The sequence below is a fragment of the Muscardinus avellanarius genome (genome assembly GCF_963383645.1).
Source record: "Muscardinus avellanarius genome assembly, chromosome: 1".
Lineage (NCBI taxonomy): Eukaryota > Metazoa > Chordata > Mammalia > Rodentia > Gliridae > Muscardinus > Muscardinus avellanarius.
The window spans coordinates 180,764,275-180,783,897 of NC_137786.1; the positions used below are offsets into that span (position 1 = coordinate 180,764,275).

At 39.1% G+C, this 19,623-nt stretch overlaps 2 protein-coding genes across 4 annotated transcripts; both read right to left on the reverse strand.

Moving 5' to 3' along the window:
• Positions 1-201: 201 nt before the first annotated feature.
• Positions 202-10,791, reverse strand: LOC308267853 (hemoglobin subunit beta; the record flags this gene model as incomplete). 3 transcript variants are annotated; one of them, XM_080702808.1, is made up of 3 exons in its annotated part: positions 202-330; positions 970-1,192; positions 10,700-10,791. In XM_080702808.1, 3 exons carry the CDS (start codon positions 10,789-10,791, stop codon positions 202-204), a joined length of 444 nt encoding a protein of 147 aa, XP_080558934.1. The 3 variants fall into 3 exon arrangements, with proteins under 3 accessions (XP_080558934.1, XP_080558933.1, XP_080558935.1); XM_080702807.1 differs by lacking the exon at positions 10,700-10,791 and adding an exon at positions 1,349-1,440; XM_080702809.1 differs by lacking the exons at positions 202-330; positions 970-1,192 and adding exons at positions 9,385-9,513; positions 10,360-10,582.
• A 5,273-nt stretch (positions 10,792-16,064) lies between these two features.
• On the reverse strand, positions 16,065-17,403 carry HBE1 (hemoglobin subunit epsilon 1; the record flags this gene model as incomplete). Its single annotated transcript, XM_080702829.1, has 3 exons — positions 16,065-16,193; positions 16,980-17,202; positions 17,312-17,403. 3 exons carry the CDS (start codon positions 17,401-17,403, stop codon positions 16,065-16,067), a joined length of 444 nt encoding a protein of 147 aa, XP_080558955.1.
• Positions 17,404-19,623: the final 2,220 nt, after the last annotated feature.

A 19,623-nucleotide genomic window follows, 5' to 3' on the forward strand; every position in this document is an offset into this window, starting at 1 on the left:
ATTAAATGCCCCCCCACCCTTTTCCCTGCTGAGTGAGAGATGCAGAAATAATTTAAATACACCATTGCAAGGAAAAGAAATATTTTTTATTAGGCAGAAGCCAGATGCTCAAGGACCTTTATAGTATCCCCCACATTTGGTTGTTGTTCTTTGGGGACAAAAGGAGCCTTTTATTGGATAGGAGACAGCAGGATAAGGAGCTTAATGGTACTTGTGGGCCAGGGCAGTAGCCACACCAGTCACCACCTTCTGGAAAGCAGCCTGAACCTGCGGGGTGAATTCCTTGCCGAAGTGGTGGGCCAGCACAACCACAAGCACGTTGCCCAGGAGCTGTGGGAAGAGAGAAGAGAAACAAACGTGTTTAGGTGGTTAGTACAGCATCCCAGCTTGGACCCAGAATATTCCGGCCTCCCCACAAACGGCATATATGGTCGTCATCATAAAATAAAAGCAAAGTGATAGCTGGAACTTCACTGCTACCACTGATAAGAATTCTTTGGTGACAGCCATAATTTATAGACAGACGTTTTCTTCCCTATCTCCTTAACCCAGAAAATAAACTACTACTGTTCTTTAGAACTGTGCAAAAAATAAAAGTGATGTGTTCTGTCTTCCTTTCTTGAAAGTAAGAGATTGGAGAAAGCATCATAAAGAAGGCACATACTAAAATGTAGATTAAAAGAAAAAAGATTGTTTTTTCAAATGACAAATGCAAATGAAAAAGGTTACTATAAAAGCTCAGAGAATATAGAAAAGAAAAAGAAAATACCAATGAAGTAAGAGGAAATACCAGGTGTCAATGGAGAATAGGCAGTTGTGAGGGCCCCCTGGGCTCCACCATGACAAGCCAGGCACCTCTTTCCTGTTCTAGACTGTCCCTCACATCACGTCAGCTCCCTTTCGTTATGGCAAGCCCTTGACTACAGAAAGGAAAGAGGAACCAACCCACTAAGGGTCCCCGGCACTCACCCTGAAGTTCTCGGGATCCACGTGCAGCTTGTCACAGTGCAGCTCACTCAGGCTGGCGAAGGTGCCCTTGAGGTTGTCCAGGTGGTTCAGGCCCTCGCTGAAGGCATTCAGCACCTTCTTGCCATGAGCTTTCACCTTGGGGTTGCCCATAACAGCAGAAGCAGAGGACAGGTCCCCAAAGGAGTCAAAGAACCTCTGAGTCCATGGGTAGACGACCAGCAGCCTGAGGGGTTGAAAGGAACCCACTTCAGAAACCCAAGAGACTGACAGAAACCCAGGAGACCCAAATGACACCTTTTGAACCCCAGGAGAATTCTCCATCTGCACCGGCCCAGCCCCCATTCCCCTCCTTCAGCTGCCTTGAAACATGAAAACCAACCTGCCCAGGGCCTCGCCACCGACTTCCTCCACGTTGACCTTGCCCCACAGGCCGGCGACGGCAGCCTTCTCCTCGCCACTCAGATGCACCATTGTGTCTGTTTCTAAGTTTGCTAGTGAACACAGTTGTGTCAGAAGCAAGTGTAAGCAGCAGCTGGTCCTGCTCTGCCTTTTATACCCAGCCCTGACTCTGGTGTTCCCTGCCCCTGGGAGCAGATTGGCCAAGGCCAGGGTGTGGCCGCAGGGTGAGGCTTGGGTGCGATAGCATGCCCGGCCCTGGCAGTTCTGGCACCGGCTCAGGAGTCTGAGCTCAGTCTCAGCCTTCCTTCCACCTGTCTCCTGGTCCCATCCCAGTGGTACAAACTGCCCTAAAAACATCCACCTTGGTAATTTGATTTATATAATTTTTGGAATAACTGTCTGGGGGATGTATTAGAGATTATTTCCCCAATATTCTTAAAATATAAATTAGGAGTTGCGGCACAGAAAGTGGAGGGGATTTTCCCATTGTGGTTCAGTTTAAGAGTGCAAGGACAGGTCTCTTCCTGGGTTTCCAGAGTGCAAAGAACCTTCAGGGCAAAATGGATGAAGCTTCTGTCCTGGTTCTAAGTATATATCTTCCTTCTCCTGGTTTGGATTAAGTCATCCTGGTAAGAAAATAAATATCTATTCATTTATTCATCTGTTGTTTTTTTTTCTGTGAGTCTGTTTCCTTAATCTGGTCCTATAGCCAAATGAATGATGTTTGAAAAATAGAATAAATCTGAATTGAGCATGCCCTGTGTAATAGTTACTCTATTAGGTTTTATGTATCCAGGGACAGAGACACAGAGACTTTTTAACACAGTAAAAACAGAAGTTAGTGTACAGTCATTTAAAATCCAAAGTTGTTGGTAATATGAGGAAGCAAAGTTGCAAATGGGAGACTGACCATGAAACTGGTTCTTGTCTGGAGGGTCCTGGGGAAGTGTCTGTGGGAACAGAGATTTTCTTTGACTAAAACATAGTAGGAGGAAGGTGAAAAGACATTCTACCCTTGGCTGAAATTTGGTTTTCTAGGCTTCTAAGAATTCTGTGCTTAGAGTCATTTCCTTTGTAAAAATTCATCACCCCAGTTACTTTTTAATATGTCTTAAGTTGTCCTTTTTAGTAAAATTTGGTCTTCTTTCTCTACCATTTTTCCAGTGTCCCTTATTCCCATTCTCTCCCCTCCCACCCCTCCATGTAATACTCAGTTTTTACTTAGGCTAGTAAAAATTTCTACACTGTAGAGGGTTTTATTGTTATTGTTTGTTTGTTTGTCTGTTTGTTGTTTTATTTTGTTTTGTACTGGAGATTGAATCCAGGGGCATTCTAGCTACACCCCAGCCCTATTTTTTTTAAACAGAGTCTAAATTGGAAGTGTAGACTTTTGCTCCTTACTGTTAAAAGATACAATGAAATGAGCAAAGGCAGAAGTACTTTCTAAGTACAGTGTAGGATCTCAGTAGGGCCCCATTAGTCATTTTCCTTCCTCCTCCTCCTCCTCCTCCTCTTCCTCCTCCTCCTCCTCCTTCTCCTCCTCCTCCTCCTCCTCTTCTTCCTCCTTCACCTCCTTCTCCTTCTTCCTCTTTCTCCATTTTTCTACTTCTACTTCACCTTCTCCTTCTTCTTATTCTTTATTTTTAATTTTTAGCCAGACATGGAAGATTATGCCTGTAATTTCAGCACTTGGGAGGTTGAGACAAGAATGTCACAGGTTCAAGATCAGTCTCAGCAATTTAGTGAGTCTCTCTGCAACCTATCAAGATTCTCTTTCATAATAAAAATAAATAATAAATAAATAAATGGCTGTGGTATAGTTTGGAGGTAGAAAATCTTTGGGTTTAATCCCCCGTTATCACAAACACACACATACAACACACACACACACACACACACACACACACACACACACATTCACTCACTCACATACATACATTAATACTAATAAGAGTAATAATTTTTAAAGTTGTTATACATCCGTTGGCATGTTGTAATTATATGTCATAGTGATATTCTAATTGATACAGACATACATCCACACATCACTTGCTGTATTTCCCTCTGGTACCCACCCTATCTGTCCTCTTTCTTCTCCATACCATTTAGTGAAAGGTGGTAGAGATACTTTCATACATGGACATAACATTATTTTAACTGTTTCCTTCGTCAATCCTCCTTTTCCACACTTTCTATCATATCTATTTCCTGAACCATGTCCCCCATCTAAACTCCCATTTTCTTTAAGCAAGAAAAGGGGTATACTTTTTTTGATTACCAGTTTTCTCCTATTTTATTATCTACTCCTAATTCAGGAACTCCAATGTCTAGAAAATTTTTATCTCTCTTTGTCATAATTGGCAAGAAATATTTTACAGAAATGTGTTATCCTTCTCTCTACAACACTCTGAAACTCCAATTACAACTATACTTTTAGATAACCAAAAACAGAGAAATTTTTATTGTTAGTTGTTCCAAGAAAATTAATTTTTAAAAATTTCCACTTTTATTTCTCCTTTTTCCAAAGTAGTTTCTCCATCCCATCATTGCTAGGTAAATAAGTTGCCTCCACTGGGTGTGGTAGCACACACTTGTAATCCCAGTACTTGGGAGGATGAGACAGGCAGATTGTAGATTTACAGCCAGCCTTAGCAACTTAGAGAGACCCTATTTAAAAATAAAAAAATAAATAAAATAAAATAGGGTTGAGAGTATGGTTCAAAGATAGCATGTCCCTGGGTTCAATGGCTAGTAACAAAAATATAAAATAAAAGTGTCTCATTCTTCTTACCTGTCTCAAACCACACTGGATGCTTGTGAACAAAATGTTACTCTGAGTATTCTCTGACAGACTGATAGGAAGAACTCAGTTCATCTCTGGCTCTCTGGAGCTTAGGTAGGAATTACATGCTCATATATGATTGTAAGAGAAAAGAAATCAAACTTTAATATTATTTTATATGCTTTTATTTGTACATTATAGTCTCACATCATAACGTAAATCATGTTGACACACACGCACACAGCACTTGGTGGGCCTCCCCTCCCTCCCCATTTCCCCCTTCCCAGAAACATCATACGTATTCTCTTCTAAAACTCTGAAGCAATACAGATGTAATCATTCATTTATATTTGAGAAAAGGATTTTACACCAAACTCTGGGAGAAGTCATCAGTAGTCTAATGTTTTCAAAAAGATGTTAGCCAGGTGTGGTGGCACATGCTTATAATCCCAGCATTTGGGAGGCTGAGACAGGAGGATTGCACAGGTTTGAAGCCAGCCTCAGCTACTTAGTGAGGCTCCCCGCAACTTAGTGAGACCCTGTTTCCAAATAAAGTATAAAAAAATAGGTCTGAGGGTGTAGCTCAGAGGTAGAAAAGCCCCTGGGTTTCACCCCCAGTACCATAATAAACAAACAAACAAACAATATGGCTTGACATTTAGATTCAGGTTTATTTTGTGAAAGTTAAATCTGCACAATTGTTATCATTATTTTATATCTAGACTATTTTCAAGATTCTCTTTCACACCTCTTATCCAAAACCATGCATGCTTATGTGAAAGAAGGATTCCTGGGGAAGCTCTGGAATTCCTTTTGCAGGAATTCCATGTCATAGAAAACCCACAGGTCTTACTAAATAATGATACAGAACGTGTTTATATTTTTCTGTAAAGAGCCAAATTGTCGATGCCCCAACTTTGAAATCTTGACTGACAGAATTTAGCACACTTTAAAAGATTCCCTCTACCTTTTTCTATGCTCTTGAAATGGTCCTCCTAAATTCTGCTTTGTTTTCTTCCTTTATGATCAATCAGTCTGTGGCAACTCTTCTGTACTGGCAACTTCTGTGGATGCCATCACCTTGGCTTCCACTCAGGGGCTGCCACTTTTAAGGCTGCTATTTAGTGTGACCAGCATGGGAACACTTTTCCTTCTATTGCCTGTAACCATATACAGACAAGACTGCAACTTATCATAAGACTATTAGAAGCTCAGGCTTATGAGACAAAAGAAGTGATAAGACCAAGTAGTGATAAATGATGTCCACAGCCTCAGACTCAGATGCAGATCACTCCAAGGGCTCAGAAATCTCTCCTGACTCAATCCTCTCTTCATAGCATTGAGCCCACTTCCATCCCATAGAGTCCTCCAGTATGTCTGCTCTACTCTGAGCCCAGCCCCACTGAACACCATACACACACACACACACACACGCACGCACGCATGCGCACATGCATACATACCACATATGAGCCCTCAAAAGAGAGACAAAGACAGAAGCTGATATCCTTTATTCCAGTTGGTCAAGTTTTCCTAATTCGTAATATTCTGTTCCAGGATGGACCGACTTTGAATGACTTACGAGGATGAAGATTAACTTCCTGCAAGAGAATTATAATGCTCATCCATTGGGGTGTGATGATGCTATTTACTTCAAAAATGACTAAAATGCTTTCATACATGCTTTTGTGTTCAATCTTAAATTGCCCAACAAAATACTTTAGTAATCTATTTTATATCTTCCTGAGTTAAAGAGTCTAGCTATTTTCTACCACCTTCTCTTCCAGATGTACACACACACAGTCATTCAAATATATTGATCACAGTTTATTAAGCAACTCTAGAGAAAGAATAAATAACTTTTGAGTTATGAGTTTCCGGGTACAGGGTTTCTTTTAGGGTGATGAACATATTATGAAATTTGAATGTAGTGTTGAATACACAACTCTAGGAATATACTAAAATCCATTTTGAATTGTGTGCTTCGGCATATAAATTATATCTCAATAAAGTTGTCACTTCAAAAAAAAGTTGTCACTTAAAATTCCTTTTTTGTTTCTTTTTTATTTTTAATATAATAGCAATTTATCCTTTAAAAAGATAACAAACACAAAATGAAAGAGAGTATGATGACACATGCCTGTAATTTCAGCACTTGACAGGTTGAAACAGCAGAATTGGAGGTTTAATACCAGTCTCAGCAACTTAGTGAGACTCTCAACAACCTAGTGAGACCCTGTTTCAAGACAAAAATTAAAATGACTGGGAATATAGATTTAGAGGCAGAATTCCCCTGTGTTCAATCCTCAGCACCAAAAGATGACAGAAATTGCTATATGATGCGAATATGACATTGTTAACCTGGACTCTCATTATTGTGAGGGAGGGAAATGGGGAAGCCGGGGTAGGGGAAGGGAAAGTACCGTGTGAATCTATGCCATTGTCAAAATGATCCACATTATGATGTGGGACTATAGTGCACCAATAAAAATTAAAAAACAAAAAAGTTATTTAATTTTGAAAAGACTAAAATAATAATTATTGTTTTTAATTGTTGTAAGTTCTTTATGCAATTTTTCATCCTAGAAATAGCTTATGTTCATAACTTGTTTTCCTGACAATCCTTTTTTTTTTTTTCAGGTTTGGAGATGGAACCCAGGGGTATGCGACCTCTGAGCTACGCTCGCTGCCCTATTTCTTTTCTTTATTTTTGAAACAGGGTCTCACTGAGTTGCAGAGGGCCTCACTAAGTAGCTGAGGCTGTCCGTGAACTGGGATCCTCCATTCTCAGCCTCCCGAATGCTGGGATTACTAGCGTGCACCACCACACCTGACTTCCTGACAATTATTAATTTTTCCATTTTCAGATCTAAGTCCCAAATTCGGAATAACAAAACGTGTTATCTTTTATGCATAAAATTATTTTTGTGTTTACTAAAATATCCAAGAAACAACTCAAAGGTCTGTGTCTGCAAGTAATTAAAGAAGGATAATTTAAACAAAATTGACCCTAAAAACAAAGCAAAGGTTAGTGAAGTAGAAAGAAGAGTGAGCTTTGACCACAGGAATCCCATTTGTACCCATCAGCTGGCTTGGCCAGCTGAGTGGTCAGCTCAGACTTGCTGTATAATGGCCCCAGTGCTCATCTCCAAAACGTTGTGTGCACACAGCTAACCCTCAGGACTCAGGGACATTTAAATCTGCTCATCAGTGAACTGCCTCCCCCACCTCTCAGCAAGCCAGACTGGGACTCGGCACCTACTTCTACCTCCTCTTCCTTAGATGATCACTTTCAATACATTTTTTAAAATTGTCTTGTTCCTCAGATCTAATTTATGTCCAAGTTAACTGATACCAGTGAAATCTGGACCTTATCATATTAATGCTAGTTCATGACCACAATTACCTAATGGCTGTTGTGTGTGTGTGTGTGTGTGTGTGTATCGTGCATACATATATATTAGAGTAAATACATATGAAAGTAAATACATATTGAGCCAAAGCATGATATATGCTCTTTTGAAAACTGAGAACTCTCAGTGAACAAGAAAGACAGCTAATGTAGTCTCACAGACCAACCTAAGTAATTAAACTAATATATGTGAATAAGAGAATTTTAGGTGGTGTTATATGACAAGAAGAAAATGTGTATAATGATATGGTAGCAAGTGACTACAGAAAAGCAATATAGGATACATTTAGTAAACGAAATTATATCTGAAGTGACTTAATTATGATGAGCCAGCTATAAGTAGTTTGGAGAAACAAGCTCCTAGAAGCAAGAAGGAAGGGAACAACACATGAGGCTGGGAAATAAAAGAAGAAAAACAACGTCTTGGCATTTTGTTATAGATAAAGGCATTAGAAGACCAAAGAAACACCTGATGTGTGAAGATTGTGATGAATCAAAGTTAAAGAGATGGGCCGGGGCATATTATTTAGGTATCACACATCAGAGTCAAGTGGGGATTTAATTCCAGGATGTTGAACCTGATGAAGATTAGTATAGCTAACATTAACATCATCTCTAACCTATTCGGCTCCCATGTCTAATCTTCCCAAATTCTTTATCCATCACCAAACACTTTTGCCTCTAAATATGCATTAACTTTCAGTCATATAATAATATGCTTTGAATGTTCTGTCTGTTGGGTATGATGGCACATACCTGTAATCCCAGTACTTGGGAGGTTGAGACAGGAGGATCACAGGTTTGAGGACAGCCTCAGGAAGTAGTGAGACTCTCATCAAGCTAGCAAGACTGTTTCCAAATAAGAAATAAAATCATTCTGGTGGTGTAGCTCAAGGTTATAATGCCTCTGGGATTGCCCCAGTACCAGAAAATAAAAACAAACAAAACAATAAATAAATAAATGTATCTTAGTTAATCTATCTTTCCAACTAACATATAAATTCTTTCCGCTTCCTTTGTACTCACAAGGCTGGTCTGTTGTTCAGACGTGATAAGCTGATGATATCTTCTGATTTTCTGCTAGTTTATTTCTCACACAAGTATCCTCATCTCTGCCAGAATATAATGATTCTTCCTAAAGCACACACCAATATTTGATATATAAATTTCCTCAATAAAGTGAAGACCCATTCTCTGGAGTTGACTCAAGAATGAACTATACTCCCAACCCCTTCTGACAGTAACTTCAATACCCAAACTGGCCTCAGAAGGGCTGTGAAAAGCAAAGCTCTCTTAGCCATTGTTTTGCATTAAATAGAATATAATCACAGTCCCTGTCTGGACCTTGATCTTCTATGCCTGGGATAATTTTTCTCCACTGATCCTGTCCATGCTATACTGCCTCCAACCAGCCCTTAGGGTCTTTCCTGAAGTCTTCATCTTGTCCTCTAAAATGTCTGGTTCTGAAAGTTCTTGTCCCACAGAGCCCTTCCTTCCCATCAGAACTCTCCTGCAGCTTGTACTTTCCCTTGAGGAATTAGTATGTGCATGCTATGTATTGTCTTTTCTCATTTAAATTCACATCTCATGCAAAAATAAATGGATAATACACACACACACACACACACACACACACACACACACACACACACGTGCATGCACACACATACACCAATCAGCATTAACTCCTTTGGGCTTGTATTTAAAAGTACACAGATAAAGTAGAAGTAAAAGTCATCAAATATGCTTGTTTAGAAGAATGTTTTTATTATTTTCATGTCTACTTGAAGAATAAAGCAAAGTTCTGCCATAGGGAGGGGGCTCAGTGGTACTTGTAGGCCAGGGCAGTGGCCACTCCAGCCACCATCTTCTGCCAGGCCACCTGCACCTCGGGAGTGAAGTCCTTGCCAAAATATTTTGCCAGGACAATCACTAGCACATTTCCCAGGAGCTGCGAAGTAGAGACAACATATACATAAAAATCATGAGCAGAAAGCTCTAAGCTGGACAGCCCACTCTCCCCAAAACCAGGCCTATGCTGCTTTCCCTCAAAATCTGGGGTGTTGCCCAGTCATTAAAAACAGGTAGTTTTTTCCCCCTTTGCAACTAATTATGGCTTAAATCTTTAAATTTAAATCTTTGTATGAGGGTTTAAATTTTTATATCTTCTTACCAGCCAACAACTCCAGATTATGCAGACTGGAAAAAATATCTTAAAATTATCTTTCCAAACCCACTACAGTCTAAAGCTCCCAGTTGTTTATCTCCCCTAAAGACACATTGCTTCTCTCCTGGAATTATAAAATCTAAGTTTGTCAGAAACATTTTATACAAGTCCCCTGTCATTATAAAAATAGCCTTAGCAATACAGATTTAGTTACCTAGGTTTCTTCCTTTTACTGAACCAATGTATCTTCTCTATAGTCATTCTTTTTCTACCTCCACCAGGGTTTATATTGTAAAAGATTCTAAAAAATCCTTTCTACAAGAACTTTTGCAGAAAGTTCTTTCTACCAGAGTTTAAAACTTTCCCCCCTCATCTCTCTGCAGGTCTCCTCCCAAAGCCAATAAAGTACAGACAAGTTTCTCTATACATCTGGGAGCACCCTTCAGACCCAAGCACATTACCACTTGGTCTCAGCTCAGTTAGTCCTCTGCAATTGCTTTGCTCCTGGACCCAAGATTTCAAAACATCTCACACCTTTCATGTGGCCTCAGTTATGCTTTGATCAATATTTAGTTATGTATGCTTCCCCGAGGTTAAAAGCATCGGGGCTTGGGCATCTTCTGGTCTCACCTTGAAGTTCTCAGGATCCACGTGCAGCTTCTCACAGTGCAGTTCACTCAGGTGGGCAAAGTTGCCCTTGAGATCATCCATGTTCTTGATAGCTTCTCCCAAGGAAGTCAGCACCTTCTTGCCATGGGCCTTGACTCTGGGGTTGCCCATGATGGCGGCAGCAGAGGACAGGTTTCCAAAGCTGTCAAAGAACCGCTGGGTCCAGGGGTAGACAACCAGAAGCCTACAAGGTAGAACAAGTTGTAAAGTTAGAGTGTGTCACAGTCCCCAGCAGAGGCCTTAATTTCTGCTAGGGAGAGCGTCCTTCCTTTCCTCCCTTGCCCTGGCCCCCAGAGCTTACCTTCCCAAGGTTTCTGCTCCAATCTCCTCCACATTCACTTTTTTCCATGTGCTTGTGACAGCAGCCTTCTCCTCAGCTGTGAAGTGCACCATGGTGTCTGGTCTAGGAGCTAATTGATAGTCTCAGATGCTTCAGAAGCGAGCATGTGTACCCGCTAGAAGGCCTGTCCTTTTATTCTCCATGCTGGACCCTCTGCCCCCCCCCCACCTCACAGAATACTCTAAGGCTATTGGTCAAGGCTATTGGTCAAGCCAAGGGTGGGGCTTGAGCTCCAGGACAGGCTTAGACAGACGTTTGTGTTGAGATAGTGTCCAGGAGGCCCCTCCAAGGGGCTCTGCTGCTTGAGTTTTTATGAAGTTTCTCCTGTTTCAAGTTTATTATCTCACTCTTCCTTTCATTCCCTTTCCTTCAGCTGTTATCCTCCCACCAGGGGAATATGCTATGACTTCCTTGCCAGCCTTTCCTACAGTTTTGTCTCTAGCCTCAGAAAGGCCTGTAGATTAAAACATAGGCAAATTATAAAATTTTCAGGACATGTGAGATTCTTTTTAGGCCCAGGGTTTAGGATCTCTGATGCAGCAAATATAAATTAAATCTCATTCAGCTACAACTGGTTTCTGAGGGAGAAGTACTACACTGATCTTTGAATACATTCTCTGTGGGTTTAGGCCATTGTCTTTCTAGTACATAGCAGTCTAGGAAAAACAGTTTCCATGTACATAAATTGCAGTGTAGGTGAATATCAAGGCTGTGTAACAGGATGGAACTTTTGCCTCAGTACTCCAGTCTGAAATAAAAAAAACATCTACTGTGTTTGAGGCAAAAGCATTTATCTAGTCCTCATCAATATACTTATGTAGTCACAGAAACTTGTGAGTACTGGGCAGTATGTGCTGAATGACCCAGGGTTTAAGTGTAGCTTTTCCATGCTCAGTGAATAGTGATGGGAGGTTCCTTGGAAGAAATTGAATTTGAATGATTTGAATTATTTTGGCCAGCTTTATTCTCAGACATAACATCAGGCAGTACCTCCTTTACTTTCTTTTGAGTATTTTTAAAAACAACTCTAAAGAAGCAGAAGCTATTTTCTTTGTCCACACACACTGTCACAGGGGGAACATGACTACACTTTCTTTTCTGTTCTGTTTCAGCCATATCACACTTAACATAACAGGAAGAAATCTTTTTAAATGACCTTGCTAGGTTATGTTGAAAGAAGCTTTGGGAATCTTAGCTTGATTATTTTCCCCTGTGACCAGAACTGATGGTTATATATAAAGCAGATGGAGAAGTACCTATATAGTCTATTAGAGGGGAACTCTGTCCTCTAATTAGTTTATCCAATAATCTCTCAGGTTGACTGAAATTAATAATTTATGAAAATATATTCTTCATATGTTTTAACTTTTATGATCTCATGTAAAGCTTTTATTTTTTCATAGATTGGGATAGCTAAAAGATCAGGAATTTGAAATTTGTTGAGATATCAGTACTTATTATCTAGTTACAGCCATAATAATTTGTGAATTTTCTCAACATAAGAGTAGGCAGAGTATATTTTCACAGGTATGAAGGTATAAGATATGGTGCCTAAGAGGAACCCAAGTTAGATTCTCTTTAATATTAAATGCCTATGAGATAGGCATACTGTGAATAGCTCTTTGAACATCTCCAATAATCTGCCATTGGAGGATGACTTCTCAGAAGTTGGTCTGTAAGGCTCCAAAGATCTGAGAAGTTAGTCTTAACTGTCCTTCCTTAGATTCAGGAATATTTGTTATATCTCATGTCTACAAATAACTCCACCATTTTTCCAGAAACCTCAATAGTTAATCAAAAGTCATCTGCAACCACTGCTTTCCTCTTACAAATCTGAGACAATACACCCCAAATCCTTATTATATTTTTCATGTCCATAGCTGTTCTTTCCTATCATTTATCCTTCTCAGTGTCATTGCTTCTGACACTGCCTATATCCTCATCCATAAAGCTCTTTCTTTACAACATGTGTTTTGAAGCACTATTACTATGTGTTTTCAGTTATCCCATAGCTTTTTGTCAAATGGCTACATCATAATTGTAAATACTGGGGATTTATGATAAACAGCCAGAGGATAAAACCTTCCTCTGAAAGCTTATCATATGAGATACAGAAGACTCATAAATAAATAAGTACACCAGTGAAGAAAATAATGGCAAATATTATTACTTACTAAGAAGAAAATGAGTATCTGGATTCGCTAAGAGTGGGACATGATTATGTCAGGAAGAGTTTATTTAAGGAGTAAGTCTGAAAGAAGTTACTTGCTATGGAAAATAGCAGGAAAATGTTTAGAAGTTGAAATAGCAAACTGGAGCAGAAGAAAAAACTTTATGTGCTAAATAAATAAATAATGGGCTACTGCATGGATATGTAAATAGTAAAATAGGGAATGACAAGAGACATTGTTACGGAGGAAGTGTAGGCCTAATGACTGTCGTTTCAGTAGAAGGCAGTAAGAAGCCCACACAAGATTTTTGTCTTTTTAAAATACTTTTGTGCATTGTAATTATACATCATATTGAAGGTCAAAATGCTATGGATATAAATACACATAGAACTTGGTGTTTCCCTTCAGATACCACCCAACTACCCCCTCTCCCTCTACATACTAGGGAGATGGGTAATGATACCTTTGTAGATGGGGAATAGGATTATTTGAACTCTTTCATCAGTTCTCTTTTTTTATTACCCTCCTCCTCCCTCACTCTCACGATGCTACTGGTCACTCTCAAATTATTTAAAGTCCCTTTTGCTTCCTATTTTCTCCCTAGTTTTCACATATGAGGGAAAATATTTGACCCTTAAGACTCTAAACTCTATACTCCTAAATAGATTGTTATTATAATCATATCCTATTAATTACAACACTATTTTATCCAAATAGCTTTTTTAGGCTTAAATATATAATAAAAGAAGAAAAACTTAAATTCAGTTATTTAAGTGGTATAGAAGAATATGAAAATTTGAAATTAAATTAATGTAACAAATAACACTTCCACAACAAACAACTCTTATACATTTACAGAACAACATAGATAAACTTTACAGACATCATAGTAAGAAAAATACAAATACACAAGATTGCATCTTGGGGAATTAGAAAGCAACTGACTTTTATTAATTTTCTATGTAGGTAGATCTTATGCTGAGGACTCGGCTAGTACTAGACTGGTGGTGTATACTGACTAGTGCTTAGATCCACAACATGAATATTCTTTTATTTTAAAACTAAATTGCATTTTTAAAAAGATGATAATCTCACAAGAAAATGCAGAAGTATAAAACACAAGGCCCACTAGCACACAGCTCAGTCATTCAATCTGTATAACATGTATGTTCACAGGCACTATGTGTATGGCAATAGACTGACGATGTTCAAACAAAAGTTAAACATTTTTTCAAATTGTGAAAGTCTTTTCGGGGAAATTTCTAAAAATGATTGCATTTTGTATATTTTTATTCATGTGGAATTTTAAGATAGATAAAACTAAGGATGATCAAAATCAGATCAGTGGTTGCTTAGGAATGGGAAAAATTGCAAAAGAAAAATATTCTGTAGAGGTAGAAACAGACATAAAAACTGTACAGGTGAGTTACATGAATCAAAAATCACAATAATAAATTCTCCATAACTATCTTATTGTGGTGGTCAATGAGGCCTGATATTTGACAAACCTAGTTAACCTTTATGCTAATGTTTGCAAATTTTATTGCACATAAATTATTATAATAAATTATTATGATATTAATTATAATAATAAATATTATTGTTATTGATTAGTGTGTGAGTATGTGTGAGTGTGTGTGTGTGTGTGTGTGTGTGTGTGTGTGTGTGCCTTGTGCCTGTGTGATACTAGGGATGGAATCCAGGAGCCTTCTACCTCAGGGCTACATCCCCAGACCCACTTTGTTCTTTATTTGGAAACAGGGTGTCACTGAGGCTGGCCTCTCAAATACTGGGATTATAAGTATACACTATCACTCTTTGCTCTGCATGTAAATTATAATTTATTATATCCAGATAGCTTTTATTGCCTATTATTAAGAGTTATTCTTTCATCTATTAAAAAGTAAGTCATCCAAGCTTGTGTGTGTGTGTATGTGTGTGTGTGTGTGTGTGTGTGTAAATTATGAGTTTATTGCTTACAACATTTTCATCATTCCCTCAAATGTTCCCACTTACATCATTAACTCTACATTTATTTTAGTGTGTGTCTTATTGTATATATATATAAATATATATGTGTGTGTGTGTGTAAATATACATATACATATACATATATGATTAAATATATATGTATATATGTGTATTTTACTTCTGAACTACACTCTAAGCCCTTTTTATTTTTTGTATTAGAAAGAGGGTCTTGCTAGATTGCTGAGAGTCTTGCTAAATTGCTGAGGATGGTCTTAAACCTGAGATCCTGTTTCAGTCTCACAAGTACTGGAGTTACAGTACTAGGGTTGTCTGCTACCCTTAGATTTTTTTTAATTTATTTTTTAAATTGGGATTCTAGAGATTGAACCCAGGGCATTCTATTTCTGTAATATACCCCCAGTGCTTCTTATTTTTTTATTTTTATTTTTTATTTTGAAACAGCATTTCAAAAATGTGGTGCTACATGCCTATAGTCCCTGTACTTGAGAGATTTGTGTGTGTGTGTGTGTGTGTGTGTGTGTGTGAGAGAGAGAGAGAGAGAGAGAGAGAGAGAGAGAGAGAGAGAGAGAGAGAGAGAGATAGATACTGGGGATTAAACCCAGGGGTGTTCTACCTCCAGCTACACCCCATCCCTTTTTGTTTTGAAAAAAGATTTCTCTGTGTTGCTAAGAGTCTAGGTAAGTTGCTGTGGCTAGTCCTGAATTTATAATTCCCCTTTTTTAGTCTCCCAAGTACTAGGATTACAGGCATGTGCCCCTAAGCCCTGCTCTTTATTCATTTTTAAGGTACCACTTGTCACCTCCTCTTTCCCCTCTTCTGTAAGTATACCAGAAGTCCCTAAACCTCTCTCCACACCTACAAAACTTCTTCCTCATCTAGGCACCCTTAATTGAACTTCAACAATATAGTGCACTGATAAGACCTTACACACTTCTCAATGAAGCTCTCATTTCTTCCTACAACTCTTCCCACATCTCAGCCCATGAATCCTTTTCCTTTTAACACAAGAGTAAATGATGAAAAAGACAAAATATCCATTTTTGATTACTGAAGAGAATGTACTTTATTAAAGAGATGATGTATGCTCAAGGCTGAACTCAGTCCCTAGGTGTAGAAGGGGGTTTTGAGGGCACACGGGAGCACTGGTAAACTGGAAGGAGGGCTCAGTGGTACTTGTGGGACAGAGCAGTGGCAACACCAGACACCAGCTTCTGCCAGGCAGCCTGCACTTCAGGAGTGAATTCCTTGCCAAAGTGAGTAGCCAGAACAATCACCAGCACATTGCCCAGGAGCTGTTAGACAAAAGACAGAATGACAAAAAGGGATGTTGAACAGAAGGTTCTAAACAGAATTTGTAGGGGGAAAAATGGCTTCATACTTAGGATTTTTGACGAGTCTAACCTCAAACTTCCTATCAACCATTTCAGACAAGAATAAGTTCAATTTCACTTTTATAAGCTCCTCACTCAACATTCTTCCCACCTGTATCCTGACCTGTCTTTCCTTTTCACCATTTTTATATGCTTTCCTTCCTCTTTTTCTCATTTACCAATAGATTTCAGTGCTGCAAGGGCTCTCTGTGGGGATTTAACTCTCCCACCAACTCAGAAACAAGCCTCCACTTGATCACAATACACAGTAATATATCTTAGAGAATTTGCCTTTTTTTTTTTCAAAAACTCAATCTTTAAGTTCCTTCCCCAGTTTTTCTTAAACTTCAATAATTAAGATACACAAAACATAAGGCATTTATCTTTTCTTGACACAGTCTTCTTCATTGACCAAAAGCCACATTCTATTTCTCCTTGCATAATTCTGCTGGATAAACAAATCCAGTTCTGATGAAATTTTCTGAATAGTTTAAATAGTTTTTAAACCCATCTAGGCTTCTGATAATCCTCTACTGCTTCTAGTTCTGAGTCAAGTTGTTGTTTGGGTAAGCTCAAAAAGATCTTTCTCATGCCAATCTCTGCCCATCCCTTCTGAGTTCTCTGCTGACATTTCCAAACATACTCTCAGTTCTCCTTACTGTCCCCAAGTCAAAAGCCAAAAGCGGAACATAAGTACCCATAACTCACCTTGAAGTTCTCGGGATCCACGTGCAGCTTGTCACAGTGCAGCTCACTCAGCTTGGCGAAGGTGGTCTTGAGGCTGTCCATGTTCTTGACGGCCTCTCCGAAGGAAGTCAGCACCTTCTTGCCGTGGGCCTTGACCCTGGGGTTGCCCATGATGGCAGAGGGAGAGGACAGGTTGCCGAAGTTGTCGAAGAACCTCTGGGTCCAGGGGTACACAACCAGGAGCCTGTGAGATGGGATAACAAGACATGGAACATCAGAGACAATCAAACATCTGGTTGAGGTGCCAGGGTCACACTCACCTTTCTCTCTGAACATTTAGGAGTAGTGCTTACCTGCCCAAGGCTTCACCTCCAGTCTCTTCCACGTTCACCTTGCCCCACAGGCTCTGGACCAGAGCCTTCTCCTCAGAAGTGAAATTCACCATGATGACAGGTCGGGAGTTTGCTAGTGAACAGAAGTGTAGGGAGCAGTTATGTGCTGCTGCTATTAGAAGTCCTGGCCTTTTATTCTTCCCTGCTGAGGTGCTGGCCCCTTGTTCTCGGCCGTTCTTTGAAGTCATTGGTCAAGACTGAGCTGTGTCCCTCATGGGTGGAGCCAGGTCAGAAAAGGGTCAGCACTGAAGAATGTAAAGCAAGTTTATAACAATACATGTTGGCTTTTGAGATGCTCTTTTTCAACACCTCCTCCTACCACAACATATTTTTTTATTTATTTCCCTTTTTTGTTCTTTTCTCTCCCCATGTTATCTTCCAAGAAAACATTCATGTCTCCCATCCCCCTCTTCCAGGAAAGATCCATAGAGAGGAGTTAAGCCCAAGATAGGAAAAGAATTCCATTAAAAAAGGGGGGGAGGGGGAGGAGCCAGGCATGGTGCACAAGATTGTAATCCCAGTATTTGGGAGGCCGAGACAGGAGGATCACAGGTTCACGCCCAGCCTCAGCTACTTAGTGAGGCCCTCTACAACTTAGTGAGACCCTGTTTCAAAATAAAGCATAAGCCGGGCGTGGTGGCGTACGCTTGTAATCCCCACGCTTGGGAGGCTGAGACAGGAGGATCGCACGGGTTTGAAGCCAGCCTCAGCTACTTAGTGAGGCTTTCAGCAACCTAGTGAGACCCTGTTTCCAAATAAAATATAAAAAAGGTCCGGGAGTATAGCCCAGAGGTAGAAAGCCTCTGGGTTCCACCCCCAGTACCACCAAATAAATAAATAAATAAATAAATAAATAAAGCAAGCATAAAAAGTCTGGCTGGGGGTGTAGCTCAAAGGTAGAATGTTCCTGGTTTAAACCCCCAATAATGCAAAAAAAAAGGGGTTAACATTTGAGTGAATAATGGTGAAAGTGATAAAAAAGAAAGTTAAGGAAAAGAAGTTAAAGCTGTTGACACAGAATTTTAGCCTACATCACTACAGTCTTGTTGCCCCTGGCCAATCCTTACTTCTGGCAAGTTCTTCACCTGTTTGTAGCCTTCCTCTGACATCACCTGCTAGTTCTGGAAGTTACTCCATTCTGGCTGAGCTTTTTCTATTTAGCACTTTGGCTTCTATCTCCTAAACTAGTCTAGAGCTCTTCTCTATAAATCTGCCTTGGTCTTTATGATCAGTTCCTATGTATGTGACAGACAGACACGTACACATTACATATGAGTGTACCGTCCTTGCTGTCTTTCTGTGATTCTAGAATTCATTATATGGTTTAATGATATTCCCCAAATTGGCATTATTACAGACTGCTGAATCTCTCTACTCCACTTTCTATTTGATTTTAACCAAAAGTATCTTTAAGGGTATATATTCTAGGCTGGAATCAGATATGCTTAATTTTATTATTTTGTATCATGGACTAGTTTAACAGACTGATAACTGCTAAGTAAAGTGCTCTGAAGTACAAAGTAATATACATAATATTGCCAAGGAGATCAGTTATATTAAAATGTAATTATCAAATATCAAAACATGCAATTTCATAGTATAGTATTGTGCATGCTTCTTTATGAAGTCATTAGATATAGTGGCGAGTTTACAACTACCATTAATACCCAAGTACCTATGCAGATTAATGTCATCTAAGGGTATCTGCAACCAGTGTGGTAGTGCAGGCCTAATATCCTAGTAGTTGGGAGGCTGAGAAAGGAGGATAGCAGGTTTGAAGCTAGCTGAAACTTACTGAGACACTATTTCAAAATAAAAAATAAGATAGACTGGGGTGTAGCTCAGGGGTAGAATGCTCCTGGGCTTAATTCCCAGAACAAGAAAGGAAAAGAAGAAAAGAAAAGAAGAGAAGAAAAGAACTCAAATTTTATAAAGATTAAATCCTGCCTCTCAGGAATTTTTATAGTAATTGCACTTTTCTATGCACTTTCCTGGATTTTAAAAAAATGTAAGGTGCCTTTTTTTAAAAGGGAAAAGTTTAATATTTTTAAAAATATTTTAATTTATGACATGATTTAATCCAAGGAATCAAATATATTACCTTAGTTGGTAATACTATGGAAAACTTATATAAATTAGATTATTGGTAGGTAAACTAGGACCTTACCTCACTGCATGTTCTCCATAGTGTTATTTGGGGGAAAAAATCAGTTGATTCAATGATTACTCTTTATAATAAATTAGTTCTATAATTTTTAATTTGAAAATATAAA